The sequence below is a fragment of the Micropterus salmoides genome, unplaced genomic scaffold, assembly GCF_014851395.1.
Source record: "Micropterus salmoides isolate LMB-PRFRI ecotype aquatic unplaced genomic scaffold, ASM1485139v1 Ms_hic_scaffold_4, whole genome shotgun sequence".
NCBI classification, from domain to species: domain Eukaryota; kingdom Metazoa; phylum Chordata; class Actinopteri; order Centrarchiformes; family Centrarchidae; genus Micropterus; species Micropterus salmoides.
Window position 1 is genome coordinate 25,206,156 of NW_024043372.1, and position 19,374 is coordinate 25,225,529.

General features: G+C 41.1%; 1 protein-coding gene across 3 annotated transcripts; it reads left to right on the forward strand.

Moving 5' to 3' along the window:
* The first annotated feature begins 10,281 nt into the window (after positions 1-10,281).
* zgc:113307 (uncharacterized protein LOC553753 homolog) lies at positions 10,282-17,749 on the forward strand. 3 transcript variants are annotated; one of them, XM_038697863.1, is made up of 6 exons: positions 10,282-10,641; positions 12,171-12,502; positions 12,637-12,961; positions 15,297-15,614; positions 16,251-16,332; positions 16,888-17,039. In XM_038697863.1, the coding sequence occupies exons 2-6, from the start codon at positions 12,197-12,199 to the stop codon at positions 16,901-16,903; spliced, it is 1,047 nt and encodes a 348-aa protein (XP_038553791.1). In that variant the 5' UTR covers positions 10,282-10,641; positions 12,171-12,196; the 3' UTR covers positions 16,904-17,039. The 3 variants fall into 3 exon arrangements, with proteins under 3 accessions (XP_038553791.1, XP_038553792.1, XP_038553790.1); XM_038697864.1 differs by lacking the exon at positions 16,251-16,332 and having other exon boundaries at positions 10,284-10,641; positions 12,718-12,961; positions 16,888-17,749; XM_038697862.1 differs by lacking the exon at positions 16,251-16,332 and having other exon boundaries at positions 10,286-10,641; positions 16,888-17,749.
* The last annotated feature ends 1,625 nt before the right edge of the window (positions 17,750-19,374 follow it).

Here is a 19,374-nt window from a genome sequence, read left to right on the forward strand (position 1 = left end):
TTTTGAACTGCACAGATAGCAACAACACTGCAGCTAACAAAATGGAGTCCGCTAACACCAAAGAGTGACCAGCTCTCAGCACAACACAGACTCCAACACAAACTCCAGGTAAGAATAAAAAACAACAACAAAGTTTTATCTGCTGAAGTCTGTTGGGCCAAACGAGAACATGGTCAACGAGATGGCTTTCATCCTATTGGACAGGTAAACTAAAATTACTGCAAAGCATGTGAAACATAATGTGATTTTGTCCTTAAGCTGGCTCAAGTTAGATAATGTTAACTTTCTTATCTGTTACAAGAGATAGTTGTAATATTATGGCGACCCATATTACTATACTGTGAACCAGTATTATATCAAAGTGTTGATTTTAACAGAGTCCTGTAACAACTTACACTGAAACAAAACTATAAACTCTACACTTGCCTCCATTCTTCATGAGCTGAACTCAAAGATCTAAGACTTTCTCTATGTACACAAAAGGCCTATTTCTCTCACAAATCTGTCAAAATCTGTGTTAGTGAGCATTTCTCCTTTGCCAAGATCCAAAGAATCCTAGAATCCAAGAATCCATCCACCTCACAGGTGTGGCATATCAAGATGCTAAACAGACAGCATGGGTATTGCACAGGTGTGCCTTAGGCTGGCCACAATAAAAGGCCACTCGAAAATCTGCATCCGTTAAAAACCAGAAAGATGCATATCTACATATACAAACAATGTGAAGAATTGTGAAAGAATAGAAAACAAAAGGTGCAGCAGGAGATTGAGAGAAATTGATTCTCTGCTGAGCAGGTCTTCAAAGTAAGAGGTCCAGGTGAACTCTGCATACAATACATCTAGCTCCCAACCATGCCCGTGCCCCCCTCTCCTGTCTGGGTCATGAGCAGCGGTGAGCAGGGATCAGAGGATCAGAAGACCAAGCCCTTACCACTCAGGCAGTGAACTCTTCACAGGAATGTCACAGGAGTTTTCATGCTGAAGATTGCCTCTCTGGTCACTCACCTGCAAAGATTCATATGGCCTTGATAATTTTAGAAAATGCTGTGTTTCTTTTTATGTGTGGAAGGGAAGGTAACAGGCAGTCTAGCACTAGGCAACCAGGCAAGGGACAGAGTCTATAAAAATAGGCAGCAGTGAGACACACCTGAGCAAGCAGAGACCAGCCATTGTTTGGTGTTTGATTTGCTTCTTCATGTCTGTTAAAGAACTAAAACTTGGGAGTGTTTGCTGGCACATCAGCCAAGAAACAAGATTCCAGTCACTTGCATGTCTCTGACCTGGGGAGAGGACTGTGTTCTAGTCTAGGTACTTATTAGATTGAACTAATCATTAGAAAGGTCCATTTTTTGTTTTATTTTTCTTGTGAGGCTTTCTGCTGTGCTAAATGGGAGACTGACTGATGGCCATCATGTGTGCTTTATTGTGTGGTTTGAGTCACCCTAGCACTCTGTGAGTAGGTACATTTGAATGTTGTAGAACAGTTTTGGTTCAATTTGGTATGTGTGTAGTGGTGGTTTATTCATAATCATATATTTTTTGGCAATTTCCTGTAGAGTGGGGTCTAGTCCCGTTGTTTATTTTCTTTGCTTGTTCATTTATTGTTGATTTGATTTATGTGATTTATTTTAGTGGTAAAAATTTACAATTCACTCCATCCATCCTTTACTATGCCCCACATTTAGGCATCCTTATGAAACTCTAGGCCTGATACCGACTACAGAGTTTTCTACTTGACTAGTCGTCATGTTTTTAATATTTATTTATTTATTCAAATATATTTTCAACCCGTTCTCACTCTGAAGTTGTCACATATGGATGCATCGCCAAGACCCATTGGCATCACTTTGTATCGCACCGGGGGAGCCCTTAGCGTCATAGTTCAGCGCACTAGGAAAAGCCCTGTAGTGTAATTTTTTAATGCTAAAGGCAGTTGTAGGATATTTAACAGAAAAGCCTGAGTAAGGAGGTGTTTGGAAACCGGACTTTCACACAGGAGACCAGTGTTTGTTCGAATCAAAAAGTTAAGGTTACGTTAAGTGATGTAGTATAATAATAATAATAATAATAATACATTTTATTTGTGGGTGCCTTTCATAGCACTCAAAGACACCTTACAGATTAAAACAGTTAAAATACATTTCAAGGAGGCAATACAATAAAAAAATCAAAACACTACACAATTTAAAGATTAAGATAAAATATAATAGAGAAAAACAATTTAAAAAAGCAGTTCATCATGAAACCGGTGGAAGGTGGAATTATGTGGGGTAGGCCTTTCGAAATAAGTGGGTTTTGAGCAAAGTTTTAAAAGAGGATAGGGACTCTGTCGTACGGATGAATAGAGGGAGGGAGTTCCAAAGGTGAGGTGCACAATAGCTGAAGGCTCTGAACCCCATTGTGGACATGCGGGCAGAAGGAATGGAAAATAGTGAGGAAGAAGAGGATCGGAGAGTTCGGGATGGGGTGTAGGAGTGAAGGAGTTCAGAGAGATAAGGAGGAGCAAAATTATGGAGAGCTTTAAAGGTGAGAAAGTAACTCACTAACTTACAACCCCCCCCCCACCTTTCACACACACACACACACACACACACACACACACACACACACACACAATCCTGGTAGAGCTTGCTAAAGGACCCCTAACTAGCCATGGCCAATGATACATAATAAGATCCACACCCATGGCATCGTCAAACAGTGTTACAAGAGCAAAGATCTGTGTTATAACAGTCCCCATATAATTTTGTCCAGGCGACTTTGACATTGAGGTTGTTCTGTCGATTTGTGTTACCTCTTGAGATATACTATTTGCAGTTCTGTGCATGATTATGGGTTAGAGGTAGGGTTAGGGTTAGACACTATTGATTTGCACTAAGGTAGTATTGAACAATAATGCAACAAAGTTAGAACAGTTCTTTTTCTTTTTCTGTGACTAACTCAATGAAAACTTGGTTGACTCTTCTCATCGACAGTTTAGTCGAATATGAGGGGGCAGAAACGTAGTTGAATGGAGACAAGTCATTTATTTAATGCACTGTCAAATATAATTTTGGTATAGCACTTTCAGGCTCTGTTTTTTTCTGGGTCTTGTGTATTGAGTATCATCGGGTCACATAAGTAAGATGAAATGTTGAAAAAATGTATTGCTTCTTGCCACAAAGGGAGCCAAAAATTCAGTGTGGAAGAAGATGACACCATGACAAAATGTAGCATATAAACCGTCAGTCATTTCCATACATGATACAATCTGTGGCAGTTTACATTTTACTACATACTCAGTCCATCTCTTAGTCTCTCTCTCAAGCATTTACTTGCGTTTAGCTCCGAGATGCTAACTCTAATCTTAACAATAATCATTACATGCCTAATCCCAACTTTTACTCTAATCTTAACAAAAAACCATGTCTGAACCCTAGAATTTAATGTTTAACCTTATGGGAACCAGATTTTTGTCTCTACATTGTGATTGTACGCACACACACCCTGTAACCCGAGTTATTACTTACATACAGTGATTGTTTAATTTCATAACATCACATAAATAACATTTTCATAAAGAAGATGCACTAGATAGACATGAAAAAAACAAATTATTTCTAGAAATGATAGAGATTCTGTCTTAGTAGTCCCCTGGATAAAGTCTCCTTAAGGTAACTTGAACCAAGGCACCCCAGGGCACAGAGGGCAGCATAAACCATGCAATAGAAAGCAGATGTCCATGCACACGCATGCATGCACGCGCACACACACGCATAAATCATGCGCAGATGTTAATGATTACACCACGTCAAGCTTCTCATCTTTTTCCAATACAGATAAAAGCAGCAAATTTTTATGTTTGTCAGTGACAATTTTAATTATGGGTCTAATAGTAAATTCTGGCTTTGTTTTGGGGAAATGAAAATCTGATGTGCAACTCCAAAAAAGGAGATCTTAAAAATTTACTGAAGAGTATCCTGGTAAGCAAGTGGTCTAAGATGCACACAAGTGCACCATCTCTGTTTACTCGGCCAATGTCCAAATTACTTTGTCTCCATGAAAAAATAATGTCTAACATACATTATAATAGGAGTTCATCTTATATTTCTTCTTCAGTGGTTATTTTTCTGTACACAAATACATCCCATCTCTCTAATGGATATATATTATATGTTTAGTGTGTGTAGTATAATGTGTGTCTAATTTTGCAAAACAGACCTTTACCTTAGTTTATCCCAAGGTGCACCAAGCTTGTGTGTGCCGTTGATTACAGAAAAAATAGTGCCCTCTAGTGTCAGTGACAGGAACAGGCGAGGGACAAATTGAGGCGGCAGATGGTGAGTGAAATGATGAGCAGATCAAGAACAAGTTTATTCAGTTCAGCTGGTGCTATGAAACACTGATTGTTTCAATTTCTAAAATTATCAAGGGAACCAATGTAAGTATCTGTGGTTGGTTGGCTGTCAGCAGACCCAAGAACAGACCCAGTATTTGTTAATAAAGTGCTGCTGGTGATGCTGAGACTGGCAGGAGGCAGGCATCTGGTGGTAATGTGGTCTGGCAAGCGATAAGCAGAGGTGAAGCAAACAGTTTGGCGAGAACCAGTGTGTACACAAGAATCCTGGTGGACAGGAAAAACACACGCTAGAGAAGTCACTGGAAGTAACAACAAAACTACTAGTGAGCAGATAATGGAGACAAGATGTAGAGAGTACTATACCATGCAGGGTTAGGAACAATCTGCGGATGAGTAGTGGAAAGGATGGTGACATTATTGAAGTCAGGTGTGCTCCACCAGAGGCCTGTACTACAAAGGGAGTTCAACCTGCTCAGATTAAACTCGGGTTATCAAGGAAAGTCAGGGTGGACAAACTCTGACTGCCTACATTGGTATTAAATGGTACTGGTGGTACGGTATGGTGAATAAGATGTTAGTTAGTTGATTCAGTTGTTAACTTTATTGGAGTTTGTGCATGTTCGCATAAAAGGTGTGTGTTCAGCAATGCAGGCAGATTTTTTCATAATGGCACATTTTCCCCAGAAGAATGCACGATGATCAGGGTCGTCGCACAAAAATCTGTAAAGAAACATTAACAGCCAAATCTAACACCCCGGTGGCTAGCAAAGCCAGGGAGGCTTGTTGGCAGCGCACTGAGTACATTTACTAAGTAGTGTTATTGTTGTAATTCTCTATTTTGTCTGTCTGGGGAAAAGGGTTATCTGAGAAAGAAATCACAAATCTAAAGTAAAAAATGTGTTCTCTTACATTAGTCATAAATGTATGATAATTCAGGGGATGCACCATCACACAGACACCTCTGCTATTTATTATGCCTGCAGTGGAAGATTATCTTGATTTTAGCCCACAATCATCATATTATTTATATGCATCAGTACTTTAGAGAAACACACATTTTCCCATAAATGTGTGACTTTTAGAGAATTTTTTTGTTTTTGTGAATTGTGAAACCACTTTCATCGCTTAATGTTTTTCCCGGATTATAACCCCCCTCCCCTGGCTCAATATTTTTTTGACACATAAAATCTAAAACAACAACGTCACTCAATGGATCACACTCACCACTCTTATCAGTGTTGTTTTTGGCTGCAGCAGGCAGCTGTTTTTATAAGCTGAAGCTTTTATCCAAAGCAACTTACATTTGCTATTTATGTACTCTGGAGTAACAAGGGGTTAAGTATCTTGCTTAGGGACACAGTGGTGGATGTGTCAAAGTGGGGAATTGAACCTGGGTCTCTCACACTAAAGGCATGTGTTTTATCCACTGTATCATCAGCACCCCACGAGCTGCAGCACAAAAGCTCCAAAAACCCAGTGTACCCTACCTGCTCGGCACCAAGTGAATAAAGTTAACCCCAAGTGGCCAACAATAATAACAAAGTGCTCAGAAAAAGTAAGAATTTGACTGGTCTAATGCCATCTGATGATGAGCTCCAGAATAGCTGCTAAATGGACCTAAAGTGAAATTGTTTAGTCAACTGTTATTTCCAAGGTCAGGATTGAACTTTGGAATTTAAATGCGTCCTATGCAGTCTTCTTCTAAAGAAACAAAAGTTATATTTACATTCAGTGTTACTCAACAAAACACACTGTGTGTATGCCTGAGGTCTAACAAATATCTTGATGATCCTTTCCCATAAAACATTTGCAAAGCCCATTTTTTAGGTATTTCAAATCAAGTCTTCCGCTTTCCTGCCTTTGTCGGCACATTGAAACATATCTTGGCACTTTGCCACCTGTAGATCAGTGGAATAGTGCAAAACCATTAGCAGAACTGTGTACCACATCACTTGCTATGCACGCATGTGTGACCTCATGCTTGTGCACGAGACGAACAAAAGGGGATCCATTGATAGCACATACACAACAGCTACATACACAGAAACTCTGCAGGAAACTTTAACAGGTAATATGTTTGGCTGGAAAGATACATGACATGTTAACTGTTGCATGCAGACACAATATTTCCACTTTATTACACAAGTGTGACATAAGAGACCTCTGTAATTATTGATTTCACATGAGCAGCTGTTTCACAGAATGTCTTCAGACACACAGCCAAACAAAGGCAGGACTCCTACTTTTAGAATATATCCAGTGCAGGTGAAATCAAGCGTACTGAAACATTATCTGTAGTAACAAAAGATTACAGTATCTGAAGAGGTCTTGTGGTTTTCAGGGATCGGCTGTAGGCGTGCACTTACACTGTCTGACAAGTGGTTTGTGGATCTGCTGCATGTGCCAACTCTCAAACAGGAAACCCCTTGAGGGCAGCTTCTGCTTTGGGAAATGTAATTATTGTGGAAAGATGATGACTCATTGACAATTAACAGTTGCATAAACTAATCTTTTGTACTGGGATGTATTTTTTCTGGTTGTCACAGCAGAATTGACGTCACATTAATGTAGCATCATATGTGGTGTGTAACTGTTACAGGCAGCCACTGGGCGAGGATCTGCTCCTATTTTCTATGATTTCATGATGATACTGACTTCCTGTCATTTTATTTCCATGCGGTTTTGCACAACCATGGGTTAAGACCACATAATCAGCTTGGATTAGCTCTCCTTTTACATAACATCACTAATGTGAGGGAACAACGGTGTGGATTTGTGCATTTTATATTGAATAAATTTGGAGCTACTCCAAATTCCTCTTTCCTCTCCCCAACAAAAGGGGGGTGAAAGTTGCTTTCTCTAAGTGCTATCCATGACCATAAAACTGGCACCCTTTTGATTCCGAAGCTGATAACACAGGGCCTGACTATTAAACTGACAAAGGGACACGAACCAGCGATTAGCATTTCCCTGAACAGCCTATCAAAACTGGCCCCCCCACACATGTTTCCGTGGCAACTGTCCTTGCTCTTTGTTTATTATCCCATCAAAGGGATACTCCTTGTCTCACCAAAGTGTGACATGACCCAGGGAGCCGAACTTTGGATGACCAAGGACTGCAGTCTCCAAAGACTCAAAGCATTTAATTAAGTTTAATTAAATCTTTAGTTACTTGATTACGCCTCTATTTGAGTAGTTATGTTAACATGTTGTTACTATCTGTTGTTGATATTAGTGCTGAAAAGAAAGTTACTTTTGCAGTGTTTTTATTTTCAGCAAGACACTCCTTCATCTAATGTAATCAATGCTTGTTCATAATACTTTCCTACAAAATTCCTTTAGAAATGATGACAAAGGAATGTTTTACTATACTCTTAATCGCCAGCTTGAAGTTAAGGATGAATCAACAATATTCCCCAGTTCCTAAGGAGAGATGATCTTGCATTAATCCAAGCTGTCCTCATGTAACCTCAGCTCCGCCAAGTGGACAAAATAAGTATTACATACCATCGTTGGAAATGCCGTTAAATGTATAAATATCCTGACCAATAATGTGACAATTGTTTCCTGTTACCAAATGCTTAACTTCAAACCGTACAACCGTTTGACCATTGAGGTTCGATTGTGGAAAATATTTGATTATAATACGCGCAAATAGATTTATTTTCTTTTAAGACCTTAAGTTTAGAAAGGCAGTGCCTTGGGAAACCTGAAACGCCCCCTGGGGAACCATGCCCCAGGCAACAAAAGAGCGACACGCGACTTTGCTCGTGCGCTCTTCGCTCGTCTCTCTGGACGCTTCGGCACGTGCCCGGCGTGCCTCGCCAGGCAACGCCCAAGAGTCGGCCAGCGAGACAGGCCTTGTGTTCGCTTAAAGCTACACACGTGAAGTGCCGCGACATCGATCTGCCCTTCAGTTTGTTTTACTTTCTTTATTTCTTTTGTTTTGTTAAAGTTATCAGTCCGTTAAGTTACACTGGACTAATTCAGGAACAACCAAGTTCCATTTTTAAGCCTTTTCCGTCGAGCCAACTTCACCGAGGTCAGACCAAGCCACGTGGTCTCGCCAGCGACAGCGAAGGAAACCTGAAAACAGCCAAATTGCCAGACGGAGGAGACGTTTTCAATCAGACACGGAGAACCCCGGAGAATCCCTAGCAAAAAGCCAGGATCGGGCAGCTTGTCTTCTTTGAGACTCTATAGAGCTGCTGTTTGTACCTGACTTTGACCACAGATCCCCCTCTACCTGCAACGGGTCCAACTATCAGACAAGTGTTGCTTGTGGGTAACTGAAGGAGTCCTGCCCAGTTTAAAAACTGTTGTGTTACAGCAACCCCTTAAGATTCAATTTAGCTCTTTCGTCTTCCTCCTCTTCCTCCGTATGTCATCAGTAAAATGAGAATCTATCCATCTATTCAATTTTTATACCCACTTAACCTGCAAATTTGGGAGTTTGGAGTCTGCCCCAGCACAAGAAATGTATTACTAGTAGTATTAATAATCATAATCATTTACTTCCAGCACTTGTGACAGCAAATAAAAAACACATTTCTATGATTATAGAATCCATGTACATGAATTCCACGTTGTGTGAGTGAGGTAAATATATGTATTTATGTGTAGAGATTGTGACGTTGTAATGTTTCAGTGAAACAGAGGTGTTATTCTGAAGCGGAGTGACCAGAGCCAGCAGAGGAGGCCTTTTCCATTTTATTCACTTGTTTATGAGCGTACCAGGCGGAGACAGAGCAGAGCGCAGAGTGTGTGGGGGATGGTGAGAAGCTGCCAACCTGCTGCTGCTGACACGCTGTGTTCCAGCTCTCGTTCATGTTTCCAGAAACACTCACTCAACCAGTTAGAAATCAGCTGTCAAGAGTGACAAGAAATCTTACCTGTAAGTAGCAGCAGGGGATGGGGGAAAGCAACACAGTGTGACAGAATTTAATGAAATTTGATATAGATATGTGTAGTGAGCACGGACGATGAATCCTAATGACTGTGACCCCTGAATTCTCATCTTGCGCCACTATTAGGTTGACCTTTGTTGTTTTGAGTGAAATATATAAACTACTGGATGGATTGCCACTAAATTTGGTTCAAATCCCCCTCAGTATGAATTGTTAGAACTCTTGTGATCCCTTATCTTTTCATTTAGTGCCATAATCCAATCAAAATGTTAATGTTAATTTATTATTGTGTTTAGTATCCTGATTTTTGGTGTTGCATCTATCAGCTGTAGAATTTGTTTCTTTCTCGACACAACAGCCATGAGCAGGCACAAATCTCTTTTCTGGTAGTTGGTGTCACATGTACCTGATGTGCACACACCTTATTGTCACATTCATGAACTCTATGTAAAAAAACACAAAATAAAACTGCTGCATTAGCCTATACCAAACACACAGAAAGAGTGGAAGTGGCATTTACAGAAGAAAAAAAATGTTCATGGTTCATTAGGATGAAAATTGTGGGTGTCATTCCATGTGTTTTTCCTAGAGGGTGCTCTTTCCCTTCTCTGATCAGGAAATACAGTCCCCACTTTCCCCCCTTGTTCTCCACCTTGCCTCTTTTCTCATAGCGCTCGCCTCATACTTTAGAAGGAAAGGAATCTGGGATAATTTTCTCCCCTCTGCTGTACTCAGATGCTTGCAACGAGTTATTTCCTTCAAGACACACACACACACACACGCACACACAAATACATGCACACACACACATGGACACCGATGCGCATAAACATACACACACAGAATGGTCTCTTTGGCTCCCCAGGTACGCTGTGGCTTGAATGCCTTTAGGCAGAACACACTGTAGACCCAATCTCACACACACACACACACACACACACACATTTTCATATGCTGAATCTTGAATGCTGATCAAAATGTTCTCATAATCACTGAAAGCTCTGCAGCATCAGAATCCAAACGGATTAGTTGCCTTTCTTTCTTCTTCGCTTTCTTTCTTTAGCAGTTCTTGTCAGTTTTTTTGTGTATTTTTGTGGATCTTGTTGGCACAAGCAAACATGTTTCCACCAAATGTTGTGGGCTCAACCGTCACTGAGAGGGCTGAGAGAAGGGGGAAGGAAGAAATGAGTGAAGGAAGGTTATGGAGGAGGTTTGGGGTCTGGGATGTGGGTAGCATTTGAAGAAGAGGAATGTAGCAGACAGTGGGTAAACATCGCTGGTAGCTTGAAAACACACACATGCAGACGCATTAACACACACAATTCCACACAGCTCCCGAGGGTCTTTGGGAATTTAAGACAAACAGTCTCCGCTCTGTAGCTCCTGATCAAACAGGTAAGTGATAACTGTTGTTGGTGGTTTCTCATCTGGTTTGATTTCCTGCCACTGCAAGACAGGTAAAACTGGAAATGTTAAACGTGCCGATGTTTTACAGTTGCTTTGATGAGGCTGCATAATCTCTTGCAAACCTGTTGAGCATGTGCCACTGTAAGACTGTACTGTACATGAGAAAGACAGCACTGCAAACATGCTGATCAAGTCAAACTTCCTGATGATGCAAATCTTTCTTTTAAACTGCTGTATGATACAGTAACTGAGAGTCTTTGTGTGTGTGCTTTTGTGCAAACCAGCTTTGTGGGAATTACCGTCTAACCATCAACAGCTGTGCATGCAGGGAAAAAAAATTCTTTCCTCTCATACTCAGAAGTTTGATTGCACAGAAGTGTGTATGCAAAAGCACCATCTCAACGTGTGCGCCAAAAGCGCACGCATTCAGTTTATTCTAATTTATTACACAAAAAGCATAGAGAGAAGTTGCCATAATGACAGTGACCTTGTTTGACCTCACACTGAAGATTTTTTTTTTCTTGATTTTCAAAGCTTCTAAGGTATAATAGTTTTACCCCTAAGGCTATTTGCATCAATTCTTAAAGATATACTCCAACAAGTATTGCACATCTGTTACACTGGGGGACTTGCAAGAGACAGATTAAACAAGAGTCCACAGTCCCGCTAGCAGCTCTGGGAGGCTGTACAGCAGCGATTTGAGCCACATGCTAATGATAGTAGCCTAAGACATGTTGATGCTTTGCAGACTGAAAACATGCTAATTAGCATTAAACACAAAGGACAGCTAAGAGAATTTGTTCTCTGGTTCTCAGGTATTTGGTTGTAAACTGCAGTATGCCACAAATTGACACTTTGACCTCATGATGGCACTGGAGAAAAAGATGAGGGGCCACAAAAGTCATTACAGTTCATCCTGAGGTGGACATGAATGTTGGTACTAAATTACTATCCATTTCTATGTAAGAATGGCAGTGGTGGTGGTGCAGAGGATAAGACACATGCCTTTGGTGTGAGAGACATAGGTTCAATTCCCTCTGTGACACATCCACCTATTTGTCCCTGAGCAAGACACTTGAACCCTAGTTGCTCCAGAGGCATGCGACCTCTGACGTTTCAATTGTAACCCACTTTGGATAAAATTGTCAACTAAATGTCATGCAAAGTAATGTACTAAATTTAAAGGCAATTGATTTGGTAGATTTTGAGATATATTACCAGCAATGTTGTCCCTAAAGCCATGCTTCTAGCATGTCTAAAAATTAATGGTATATATTTTTTCTATAGCTTGGCTTGTTAGCCTCCCTGCCTAGTAAATGCCCAAATCAGACTCCTATGAATGTCATGCAGGCTTTTTGTTAAAAATGTGTAGTTCCCATGTCCACGCCAAAATACCTTATTGTTATATCACTTCAGTAAAAGACATTATACAACTCTTACAGTAATGCTCAGCATGACATGAATTGACTTTGATGTGGAAAATCTTTAACACCTTTGTCTTAATGTTTCATTTGCAGGGTTACATATCTCACCAGCTGTCTCCATGGCATTCCTGTGTTGTACCGTGTTGGTGCTGCTGTGTTTTTTTGACTCTGCCTCAGCCACTTTTATAGCTGACATGGACTACGGAGGTGTTCCTCTGTGGATTAATCGCCTGCTGGGTGAGCCCAGTGTGCTGAGCCTACAGGGGCGGATGGACTCAGCGTGGTTCCGAGCCAACAACCACCAAGCCTGCCCTCAACAGTGTGACTGCCCCATCCAGTGGCCCACGGCACTCTACTGTGACCACAGAGGCCTGGCAGACATCCCTGACCGCCTGCCGGACAGAACTCAATACCTGTTTCTCCAGGTAGGAAAAACACTGACACGGCGAGAGTGTGTTGTCTTTACAATGGTCTGCCACTAACCCATAGTGGTTTTTTCTGCTTTATTTTAACCAAGTGTGAAAATTGAAGTGAAGTCATTTTTTTCTTTTGTTCTTAGTGCAACAACATCTCGTACTTATCCTTCTCTTTTCTGGCCAACATTACTGGTCTACGCTGGCTCATCTTGGACCACAACCAGCTGCAGACCGACACACTGGACCAGGCCGCCCTGCAGAACCAGACCCAGCTGTGCTATTTTTTTGCCAACCACAACCGCCTCAGTTCAGTCCCCAGTGCTCTACCAGTTGGACTCAAGCAGCTGCGACTAGCCTACAACCAAATCAGCAGCATCAGCCGTGGAGCTTTCAGGAACATGCACAACCTGACGCTGCTGCTGCTGCAGGGAAACAGACTGCAAACCATCAAAGAAGGAGACCTCAAAGGTGGAGTAATGTGTCATTTCCTTTCTTTATAAATGCAGAATCTATTTGGGGAAGGAAAGTGACAGCACAGCTTTGTGCTTTATTCACATTATGCAAAACACTGTAATCAGACATTAAAAAAAATAATTTCCATTACCTGAAACGGTGATACTTTTACATGTTTTTCTCTTTGTTGTTGGGTATAATTTACACAGGTAGCTATTGTTTAATTCAACAGTGGTTTCATTTCAAGTTTTTCAGCAAATACAGGTGCTGGTCATATAATTAGAATTTCATCAAAAAGTTCATTTATTTCAGTAATTCCATTCAAAATGTGAAACTTGGATATTATATTCATTCATTACACACAGACTGATATATTTCAAATGTTTATTTCATTTAATTGTGATGATTAAAACTGACAACTAATGAAAATCCCAAATTCAGTATCTCTGAAAATTAGAATATTACTTAAGACCAATACAAAAAAAGGATTTTTAGAAATGTTGGCCAACTGAAAAGTATGAACATGAAAAGTATGAGCATGTCCAGCACTCAATACTTAGTTGGGGCTCCTTTTGCCTGAATTACTGCAGCAATGCCGCGTGGCATGGAGTCGATCAGTCTGTGGCACTGCTCAGGTGTTATGAGAACCCAGGTTGCTCTGATAGTGGCCTTCAGCTCTTCTGCATTGTTGGGTCTGGCGTATCGCATCTTTCTCTTCACAATACCCCATAGATTTTCTATAGGGTTAAGGTCAGGCGAGTTTGCTGGCCAATTAAGAACAGCGATACCATGGTCCTTAAACCAGGTACTGGTAGCTTTGGCACTGTGTGCAGGTGCCAAGTCCTGTTGGAAAATGAAATCTGCATCTCCATAAAGATGGTCCAGCAGGAATCATGAAGTGCTCTAAAACTTCCTGGTAGACGGCTGCGTTGACCTTGGACCTCAGAAAACACAGTGGACCGACACCAGCAGATGACATGGCACCCCAAACCATCACTGACTGTGGAAACTTCACACTGGGCTTCAAGCAACGTGGATTCTGTGCCTCTCCTCTCTTCCTCCAGACTCTGGGACCTTGATTTCCAAAGGAAATGCGAAATTTACATTCATCAGAGAACATAACTTTGGACCAGTCAGCAGCAGTCCAGTCCTTTTTGTCTTTAGCCCAGACGAGACGCTTCTGACGCTATGTCTTGTTCAAGACTGGCTTGACACAAGGAATGCGACAGCTGAAACCCATGTCTTGCATACGTCTGTGCGTGGTGGTTCTTGAAGCACTGACTCCAGCTGCAGTCCACTCTTTGTGAATCTCCCCGACATTTTTGAATGGGTTTTGTTTCACAATCCTCTCCAGGGTGCGGTTATCCCTATTACTTGTACACTTTTTTCTACCACATCTTTTGCTTCCCTTCTCCTCTCTATTAATGTGCTTGGACACAAAGCTCTGTGAACAGCCAGCCTCTTTAGCAATGACCTTTTGTGTCTTGCCCTCCTTGTGCAAGGTGTCAATGGTCGTCTTTTGGACAGCTGGCAAGTCAGCAGTCTTCCCCATGATTGTGTAGCCTACAGAACTAGACTGAGAGACCATTTAAAGGCCTTTGCAGGTGTTTTGAGTTAATTAGCTGATTAGAGTGTGGCACCAGGTGTCTTCAATATTGAACCTTTTAACAATATTCTAATTTTCTGAGATACTGATTTTGGGGTTTTCATTAGTTGTCAGTTATAATCATCAAAATTAAAAGGAATGAACACTTGAAATATATCAGTCTGTGTGGAATGAATGTATACATTATACAAGTTTCACTTTTTGAATGGCATTGCTGAAATAAATCAACTTTTTGATGATATTCTAATTATATGACCAGCACCTGTATGTAATGCATCCATATAATCTTGCATTCTGTCCATAATTTAATTTGATACTTCCAAAAACAGCTCTACAAATGAAGATTCAGCAAATAAACACATGTGAAGAATTGCTTTTCTTCAGGGTAAAGCTTAACAACAGCTCAGTCTGCTCTGTGGACAGCAGTCAGTACTTAATACTTAAGTGAAAATAGTGATGAACTCATAGATACAACTGGCTTTCCGCGGATCATTGCATGGTGATGAGTCATTGATTGCTACTGTTGCTAACATGATGCCTGTTTGGGTAAACTCGCACTATATGTGTTTAGATAACATAAAGTTTTTAAAATACCTGAGATGTGACAAAGGATAATTCATCTTGGTAATCTCACACCCTGATGAGTCTGTCTGCACTAACACTGACAATGTTCACACTCATCTGTCACACAAATCTGTCAGTATTTATTTTTGTGTGTGTGCGTTTCTTCCCCTCAACTTGAAGGTCTTGTCAGTCTGAACCTGCTGGACCTCAATGGGAATTTGTTCTCATCTGTCCCGAGGCATTTACCCCGTACTGTCCAGCAGCTCTATCTGTCCAATAACACCCTCTCTGGGCTGGATGAGGACAGTTTTGTGGGATTTCACAACCTTAAGTACCTTCGTCTAAGTCACTGTGGTCTGCAGAGCCGCGGCGTGCACCCGCAGGTCTTCAACTTCTCCAGCTTGGTGGAACTGGACCTGTCTTATAACAAACTTACAACCATTCCCACAGTCCCAACAACCCTGCAGTACCTCTACCTGGAGGCCAATGAAATACAAGGTGAGATGCATACATACACAAAGAAAACATGCACACACGAAGAAACAACATGCAGTCACCTTTCCCTCTGTGAATGTAGCAGTGTCACTGACTACAAGTCTATGAAATGCTCATTTCTTACACATGTGCACACTTGCATTCAATTTACGGATCAACAATACACTCTCTTCTTGTGACAGCAAAGAGCAACATTAGTTAGTTATGTGGTTGACCACCTGGAGAGGTCTAATACCCAAACCATACTGTGAGGAAGGAGAAGAAATCTGGAAAATGTGACAGGAACTGTAAAGAGACCTGAACAGGGAAGCTAGCAGGCGAGGCAAGTCAGAGATGGAAGAAGAGGGAGGGTAAAGGCAGTGGAGGGACTTGGAGACGTGGAAAGAGAAGAAGTGAGTGGACGGTAGAGCAGAGAAAGGAAGGGGGGTGAGGGGGTATTGGGTGGTTGGATGAAGGGAAAGTAGGCTAGCAAAGAACAGAGGAGAGTGGTATGAAAACATCTGGACGGATTAAGAGGTTTCCAGATGAGCCAGAAGCACATGCTGTTCCCCTCTTCATGGTCTCCTCTTTACTCTCTCTCTTTCTCTCTCTGTCTCTCTCTGACTGATCCTCATCACTCTGGTCTTTTTTTTTTAACAGATAGGATTCGTATCACAAACCAGCAGACTTGTGTCCAGGAGCCACAATTTGACTCACACAACAATCCGGCAGCAATGACCTGGTGTGCAGTTTTGGCTCACGGGTTCTGGCAAAGTGAAAGTGTCTTCTTGTTTCCCGACGTGCAACGCAGCAGACAGAGGGGCTGTGTACTAATGAGACAGACAGACGGCAAAACACTTCCACAATAACACACACCTCATCGTCTAGCTAGCAGCCTGACAGCTACTAGACAGTTATTGTCTGCCAAAGCCTACAGTCTGGGCAGAGGGAGGCACTACTGCTGAAATGAAGTGAGAAAGCAAATGAGGGCGGTGTTGTGGTTTCCTCTGCCTCCGTTTTCACCACAGCACCTGCAAAACATCTGATGGGAGATTCAGGCTCTATGAGAAGAAGAGGGACTTCTGCAGACTGCACAGACCCTCATTGATAAGACATAATGTGATTGAACCGCTTCATCTCAATCATTTATATATGATGAACACATGGTACATGTAGCTGTCTGGACACATTTAGTATACAATATTTTGACGAACCAGCATATGCATATGGCTGTCACTCTAGTGAATAATGAGTCTCTAATGACATATTCACTCTGCTTTCTGTCTGTTCACCACAGGGTTCAACGTGACTAGTTTCTGCAGAGAGGTGGGACCTCTGTCCTACTCCAGGATGAAGATATTACGACTGGATGGAAACAAGATGTCCTACCAGCAGTTGCCCCCTGACTGGGTCTTCTGTCTGCGAGTGCTTGAAAGTATTTACATATGACTCCACCTTCTGAACATGCATCAAAAACAGGATTACTGTATGTGACGGGCCGACCTCATCTAGTGATACAAAGAAAAAAACAACATGATTTTTGTTTTGTTAGCCAACTCGTCATTTGTGAAGTCATGTAACTCTGCCTTAAAGCTAGAAACCAGAGAAGAAGATTAGACACACTGTAGACACACTGCCAGGCACTGAAGGGAAAACTGACCTTCAAAAGTTGCCAAAGCTTGAACTTGTATACTAAACCAGTGTTATTTTATCACAATGCCAAAAGCCCTTATTTCTTATACCACCAGTGCATTCCCATGGGTTTCTCTCTCACATTCTATCTTCTCCAAGTTCTGCCTCAGCAGGGTTGTACATCTGTGTGTTATTACCGAATAGGAACTGTTACAAATCCTTTCATTTCTGACTGTACAGAATAATGTGCTCTGGTTAAACTGAGATGTCTTAGGGCAAAGGGAAACATGTATGAATGGTAATATTTAGTAGCTTCCCCATGAGAGACTTTGACTCAGTTAGCTGGAAGGTGTTAAAAAGCCACACCAGTCCATACATGGTCAGATCCATGAAAATCTTCAAATGCTCTAAACTTAAAACAAAATATTGTTACATTAAACTTTGATTTGAAAGCTGAGGTGCATGATCATAATGGTGAAATTTGGTTTGCATAAGCAACAAAATAATAATAAAAACACAATAGTATAGTATTGTGTACTTGTGTCTTTTTTTTAAAGAGGTGCTATTGGGCTCATTTTCAGGTTCAAAATCCTATTTAGGGGTTGTACCAGAACAGGTTTACATGGTTTAATTTTTTAAAACACACCTTCTACTTTTTTTTTCATACTGCACATTGCTGCAGCTCCTCTTTTCACCCTGTGTGTTGAAGGCTTTGTTTTAGCTATGGAGTGATACATCTTGTCTCTAAATGATCTTTGCTGGGTTCCTAGTTAAAGACTACTAGCCAATAAGAAGCAGAGAAGGGCAGGTCAGCGAAAAGCCGGTAATGGCCAATCAGAAGCAGAGAAGGGCAGGTCAGCGAGAAGCCGGTAATAGCCAATCAGAAGCACAGAAGGGCAGGTCAGCGAGAAGCCCGTAAACAGCTTTGATTCAGCTGTAGGCTACATGTTGCCGACCAGCTTGGCAACATGGACTGGAGCAAGAGTTTCAGTAATGGTGAGTTATTAATCTGTAACAAAAGTATTTTTCATCCATTAAGTTTTAACTGAGCTCTGTTTCTACATCACAGTAACTACTTTATGTCCATTGACTGCCTGGAGGGTAGCTAGTGTTTGGAAGGGAGAGGAGAGGTGTGCTGCAGCTCAGTGTTTTTCCACCGGTGTTTTTGAGGGCGTGTCGGAGTAGCCCTGTGACATCACAGGGATGAAAGGGAAGCGGCTGGACTACAAACGAGCTGTTTTCAAGCAGTTCACAGCAGTGTTTTCTGTGGGAGATGGGAACTCCCTCTGCAAACCTATTACATGCACAAAAAAGGTATGTGTATGTTATTATGTCAAATTTAACTATATTAATCACATCATTTTGTAAATATATATAACTGACGGGGAGATCGTCTGGGGTATAAAACTTCTTCTTCTTTGTTTTTTGCTTGTTTGTTTTTATAAACAATACCAACAAGATTTTATTGTTACACCGTAAGTGCCACTAGAATGCAGTTCAGCATCTAACCACAAAACAGTAGTAAAGTGCATATAGCTGTATTTAAAAAAAAAAAATATATATATAGTAAGAAGGGTTGTAAAGTGCAAATATACATATCACAGCACACATACTTGAACAGCATGTAGCTACATTATGTATAGTATAAACAAGTGAGTATCTAATGTGCACAGAGTGAGAAGTAGCCATTATGTACATGTGAATATAAATACAGATAATGGAAGGGCCAAATACAGTAGGCACAGAGTTTGTGGAGATTTCAGTGTTCACTGTCTTTTGTTACCTTGACATTTGGCCTTTAATAGTGCATTAAATGCTTTGTACTTTCTTTGACTTCCATTGTGAATAACATCTCAGCACTCTGATTTTCAAGCCTGCGTTTTGTCATGATGTCATCTCACAGTTTATTCTGCTGGAGGAAGCGTCCAACAGACTGTCATACTGTATAGAGACACACAGCTCTCAGCGACAAAAGAAATAGTGATAAAGAGTTCTGCAAACAGAAACCCATTCCCTTTTTACTTAGTTCTGTCACCCACAGCATTCAGTGTTAATGTGTGTGGGAGTTTGAGTCGAAAACCTTAAAGATAAACAGAAACTGAAAGAATATCATTATGATTTTCATATCATAATTATGACTTCCATATGTCCT

Coding starts and splice junctions, on each gene's coding strand:
- zgc:113307 (XM_038697862.1), top strand. CDS start 12,197: ATGGCATTCCTGTGTTGTACCGTGTTGGTGCTGCTGTGTTTTTTTGAC. Junction 12,962..15,296: donor CAAAGAAGGAGACCTCAAAG/GTGGAGTAATGT, acceptor CTCAACTTGAAG/GTCTTGTCAGTCTGAACCTG. Junction 15,615..16,887: donor GGAGGCCAATGAAATACAAG/GTGAGATGCATA, acceptor TGTTCACCACAG/GGTTCAACGTGACTAGTTTC.